Below are 5,591 nucleotides of genomic sequence, written 5' to 3' on the forward strand. Positions count from 1 at the left end.
AAAAGGCGGTCACACTAGAGCATTCTCGACTCTATGCACATAGAACAAGAGCTTCACCAACGTGCCTATCATTGAAGAAGCAAGTGATCCACGAGCGTGAACATGTGCTCGCTTATGCGTACTCCGATGAAAGTATGGATTCGGGAAGCTATTCAGTGGATTCTCAGCAGGAGCACCGTAGCAACACGTAGAAAAACTGTAGCAAAGACTGCTCAAAGCCGCCGAGAAAAGCAGGAGTTCGGAGGATCCACACTCGGCATGTGGAAATTATCCACGCCCATGTGGAAATTCCCCACGGGCGCGTGAAGCATCAACGCCCTTGTAGTCGCCCGGTTCCAGCCCTATTTAAATGCCGAATCAGCCCCGATTTTAGTATCCTTTTCTCCGTCTTTTCCCCAACTTGAGAGAGAGGGCTTCGACTAGAGTTTTGAGTGGGTATTGGCCAAGGTTTTGGAGAGGTTCTATGGCTCGACATCGCTCATTCCTTAGGAAGAAGGTTGGTAGGGGAGCTTCCGCCGAGGCGCATCCTATACCGGACGAGGGAATCTGGACGACGTAGAGAGACTTTTTACAAGATCATCGACACGACTATCGAGGGGGTTTTCTTTATGGATTCATTGCTTTTTACATTCTATTTCTTTTGATTGTACTTAGCTCCATGGAGAGCTAAACCCCTAGTGGGTACTCGGGTATTTGTGAACCCTAGGATGTATTGCTTTCTTTAAATCTCTTTATTATGCTTTCAATAAATTGATGTTTATTGTGAGTTCCAATCTTGAATGCTTGATTGTATGAACATTTCCCCTAGAGTGACACTAGGGTCTGAGAGTTCTTGTTGGTAGCCTTGTGAGTGAGTGACACACCACGAGCGTTAGACAAAGCTAGGTTGAGAGGGTTGAGAGGGTGAGTCGAGAGGTACAGGAGCGCCCCTTTCCCCTCCGACGTGATAGATTCTACCTCCGTTCCTCGAGTTCTTTTGCGGTCATAATAGAGTGAATGGTCTAAGGGATGAACTTCACTGGGCTTAGTTGCTCGTGCAACGGAGTGAAGCGCTGATGTGATCTTAGTATCTAGGGCTCAATTGTGGTTAGGGACCTTCCACCGGACCAAAGGGGTTAGGGTCTATAATTAGGAAGAGATTTATTACTTGGAAACTCCTAGAGCTCATTGCAACTCTATACGAAAAGTGAGGTGTTGAGATTGTTCGATTTCTCCTCTGGGATATGTTTAGAGTTGGCATAGTTGACCTTAGATTTGGGATTATGTAATTAAGGATTTCCACGACTCACCATTGCATTGATTAGGAAACATAATACAGGGTTCTTTCACTTGAAACAATTATCCTAGGCGGAGCATTATCCGGAATTACCCCATCTTTATCGATTGCCTCTATCCCTTCTTTACTTTTTGCTCTCTTATTTGTTGCTTTTATTGTTGAGAATTGAATCATTGTTACACTCATCATTATTGATCTTTCACATAGCTAAGAATCGAATTAAGTATTTTTATTCCCTACTCCCTGTGGATTCAATACCCGCTCACCCGGGATTATTACTTCGACAAACCCGTGCACTTACGGGATATACGCAAGGGGACCTTGTCAGTGGGAATTAATTCAGTCCAAGAGAGAATGAGAAGGTAAAGGTCCTGTAAGAACGTGATACAGGATGAAGTATTTATTGAAGAGGGAGTTTCTACACCCTGATTTTGAGCAGATCCTATTTCAAAAAGTACCAAAGATTGTCAACAAAGTAGTCGGTCTATCAATGAATACGCATACAATGCTGAATTCATGATATTAGCTGAAAGAAACAACCTCCGAGTAGGAAGGGCAGCAGGTTTGCGAGATATTTAGAGGGGTTGAGGCATTCAATTAGAGATAGAATCGCTGACAAGTTATTCAAAACTTATCTAAGGCGAAGAATATGGCCTTAAAAGGCAAAGTAGTTAATACAATAAGAGCGAGGGTTGGAGGAACCATGAAGGTTATAAAGTCAAGAGTCCACAGAAGAGTTTGAAGATCGTAGTAATAAAAACAACAACCAATACAGAAGGAACAAGACAAAAAAGACTGTAGGGAAAGATAAAGAAATCAAGAAAGCAGAAAATCCCTATACGAAACCTACTGCAATGAAGTGTTTTAGGTGTCATCAACCTGGACACAAATTTAATGAATGTCCCTTGAGGAAGACCATGAACATTATAGAGAAGAATAAAGAAATTATTTGTGAGCCAGATGGTGATGAGGAAGATGAATCTGAAGAAGATAAAAGACAAATTTATCTTATAAGGTGGATAATGTCAACTCCCAAACATGAAGAGTAGAGTTAAATCCATAAGTTGATTAAAAATAAAGCGTTCAATACTATTATTGATGATAAAAAAGATGAAAAATTTGATTGCAAAAATGTTGATGAAAGATAGAAAACCAATGAGAAAGATTTCTCGGAGCATCTCAAAGAATCCAAGCTAAGGATGTGGTTATTTTCGAAGAGGAAGAGAAAGAGAGCTACTAAATGGAAAGATTTCAAGATCAAGAAATTGAAATTTTTGAATGGTGATGGTTTGATGAAATATCCAATCATAAGCTTAATTGCTCGGTTTAAAACTCAAGGTCTAGTTTCTCGCGAGTGGTGGTGAATGACACAGTATGGTGCCTAATATTTTAGAATTTTAAATTATTTTAGTATTTTATAATTATCCTAGCCTTATTAGCTATTTTAGTTTTATTTAGTCATCTAGTATTTTGTAGTTATTTTAATTATTTTAGTTTTATTTACTATTTTGTCCTTAGTCCAGGCCTCTATAAATACTTATTTTAGGGTTTGTAAAAGGGGATCGATGAATTGGAAATTGATTTGTTTTTGTTTGCTCTATTTTGAATGTGAGTTCTTAAATTAGAATTGTGTATCCGCTGCATCACAATAAGACTGAGAACTCTCACCTCGGACAACATACACACCCTTTTCCATAGGCTTAAGCCAATGGCATGGCCTTTGGGTTGATTCTTTCATAGGACAAGGAGTGATCATTGGAGTGATTGATAGTGGCATCACTCCAGGCCACTCTTCCTTCAAGGATAGCACCATTGACAAACCAATGCCACCACCACCAACAAAATGGAAGGGGAAATGTCAATTCTGAAAACAAGGTTATTACAACAACAAGCTCATTGGTGCAATATCATTCCAAAAGGGGCAAAGACCAACACCAAGGGATCAAAAGACAAATGGACTAATAATAACTTCAGTGTTTTAATGAAAAAAGAAAAATAATATCTTATATAGAGTTAGAAAAAACAGCTGAACAGTTAACGGAATATTATTGCACACATGGTTCTCGATGTAGATGTTCGTGGTCTTGCCAAAGGCAGTGCATCTAGTGTCGTGCCAAGAGCTCACTTAGCAATTTATCAATCATGTACAAAGACAAGTTGTTTGAGTGTTGATATATTGATGGCTATGGATCAAGCCATTGTTGATGGAGTAGATGTGTTATCTATTTCTATAGGTCATCATCTGGACCCTTACTATCTTGATAACATGGCCATTGGCACATTCTCAGCAATTCAGAAAGGTTTGGTTGTTTCCATGATTGCAAGCAATTCAGGCCCAGAATTAAGTTCAATCGAGAATGATGAGCCATTGGTAACGACAGTAGGACCTAGCAGCCATGATTTAAGGGTCAAAGCAACTGTAAAGCTTGGAGATGGTACTCAGATAGTTGGAGAAACAGGATACTTCAATGCCACATTGCTTCTTGTTTTCCATGGTCTCCTGGGTAATGGCACTGAAGGTTGCCAAAAAAGACTCGTTTGATAATGTTGATGCCAAAGGAAAGATAGTTATATGCTATATTTATGCTGGAACTTACATTGAAATGGGTGTGTATGTGAAGATTGCAGGAGGAGCGGCAATGATCATAAGAGATACGTTCATGGAAGGATCTACCACATTTTCTGATGTCATGTTCTTCTGGTACCACATGTAGATCACCCTAGATTGTTGGAAATTGCAAGTTAAATGAGATCTGATCCTAATCCAAGTGCGACCATAACATTTGGTGGCACTACCTTTGGAGCACGGCCATCTCCAACCATTGGTTACTTTTCGTCTAAAGGGCCAAGCTTGGTTAATGGAGGTATTTTAAAACTAGACATTGTTGGATCTAGAGTGAATGTTTTCTCAACATGGCCTACCATGCCAGGTCCATGATCTAAACCACCTCCTGGGTCATACTTCAACTTTCTGAGGGAGACATCAGTGACAACTCCTCATCTCGCTGGAGTCACTGCATTACTCAAAAGCACACTTAAGAATTGGTCACCTGCAACAATCAAAACAGCAATCATGACAATGACAGACTGACTAGACCTTGACCGTAATCCAATCACTGATGACTACAATGGTACTAGGGATGCTGTTGATTTGATTGCTTTGGGTGCAGCGCAAGTGAACCCACAAGCGGCTAATGAACTTGGTCTTGTTTATGACATAATGCCATTTAATTATATCCAGTACCTCTGTGGCATGGGCTATAGCGATGCTAATGTTTCAACAGCAGCTAGTCGCCAAATCTAATGTGATAAACTTGTCAAAATCAATGCAGAAAATTTGAAGTATCCTTCTATATCAGTTACATTGGATCCAAAAGCAAAGAAGAGTATCACAAGGTAGTTAACAAATGTGGTCGACGGAGGTATTGAAGTTTATCATGCAGTGGCAGAAGAAACAAAAGACATTAGTGTTGATATTTCTCCTAATACACTTAAGTTCTCTACACTTGATCAGAAAAGGAAGTTCAATGTTGAATTTGAGGTCACTAGCATGCCACTAAGCTAAAATGAGAGAACACAGGGACAGTTGTTGTCGATTTCCTGGAAACATGAAGTTAGGAGTCCAAATTCGGTCACCCTTGTCTGAGAATTTTAAACTATGTTTGGAAGTTAATTTTGGTAATCTATACACAGAAATTAATCTTTTTTTATGATTAAAATGTTACACATGAACCTTTTATTGTCATGAATAAGTGAAATGCCGTCTTTTAACTAATATTGATCATGGCTTTTTGTAGAAAATTAATCCACTGCCAGTGTAGTAAATGTGCAAAACAACACACCTTATGCTATTTCAGAGTACTTCATAATAGAAAATTCCCGCAGAAACTTAACAAAGCAACATCAATATCAATAGCTTAATTTCATTCAAAACATCTTCAAATACATAAGCTACAGGGTATGGATTTAGTCAAGGTTTTTTCATAGCTTTCTTTTCACAACTTTCTTTTCTTCAATGATCATCATTTTTTGGGGATCTACTCTCTCTAATGACGCTACACATATATTGTCAAGGCCCGACCCACATGCCCGGCACATAACAATCATAGTGGCAAGCCTAGAAGGGATACCCACACCATTTAACCCTCGAGTCGTTGCAAGGCTAATAAAATCCTGAACTGAACAATGTTAAATAGGATATATGAAACAAGGAACACAAAGATACATAGGGGAAGCTACGATAACATAACCTAATAGAAGAGTTCAATAAACCATGCTCATCACAAATAAAACAGAGTTTCCTAGAAATGAGACA

At 39.2% G+C, this 5,591-nt stretch overlaps 1 protein-coding gene across 1 annotated transcript; it reads left to right on the top strand.

The window, feature by feature from the left end:
- The first annotated feature begins 3,332 nt into the window (after positions 1 to 3,332).
- Positions 3,333 to 4,580, top strand: LOC120268561 (subtilisin-like protease). The gene is made up of 3 exons (XM_039275905.1): positions 3,333 to 3,795; positions 3,905 to 3,977; positions 4,415 to 4,580. The coding sequence occupies exons 1-3, from the start codon at positions 3,333 to 3,335 to the stop codon at positions 4,578 to 4,580; spliced, it is 702 nt and encodes a 233-aa protein (XP_039131839.1).
- The last annotated feature ends 1,011 nt before the right edge of the window (positions 4,581 to 5,591 follow it).

Source organism: Dioscorea cayenensis, chromosome 9, assembly GCF_009730915.1.
Source record: "Dioscorea cayenensis subsp. rotundata cultivar TDr96_F1 chromosome 9, TDr96_F1_v2_PseudoChromosome.rev07_lg8_w22 25.fasta, whole genome shotgun sequence".
NCBI lineage: Eukaryota > Viridiplantae > Streptophyta > Magnoliopsida > Dioscoreales > Dioscoreaceae > Dioscorea > Dioscorea cayenensis.

What these genes read in the sequence shown, in the direction of transcription:
- LOC120268561 (XM_039275905.1), top strand. Translation starts at nt 3,333, where the DNA reads ATGGTTCTCGATGTAGATGTTCGTGGTCTTGCCAAAGGCAGTGCATCT. An exon ending in CCTGGGTAATGGCACTGAAG is followed by an intron (nt 3,796 to 3,904) that starts GTTGCCAAAAAA and finishes TGAAGATTGCAG; the next exon opens with GAGGAGCGGCAATGATCATA. An exon ending in TCTGATGTCATGTTCTTCTG is followed by an intron (nt 3,978 to 4,414) that starts GTACCACATGTA and finishes CAATGGTACTAG; the next exon opens with GGATGCTGTTGATTTGATTG.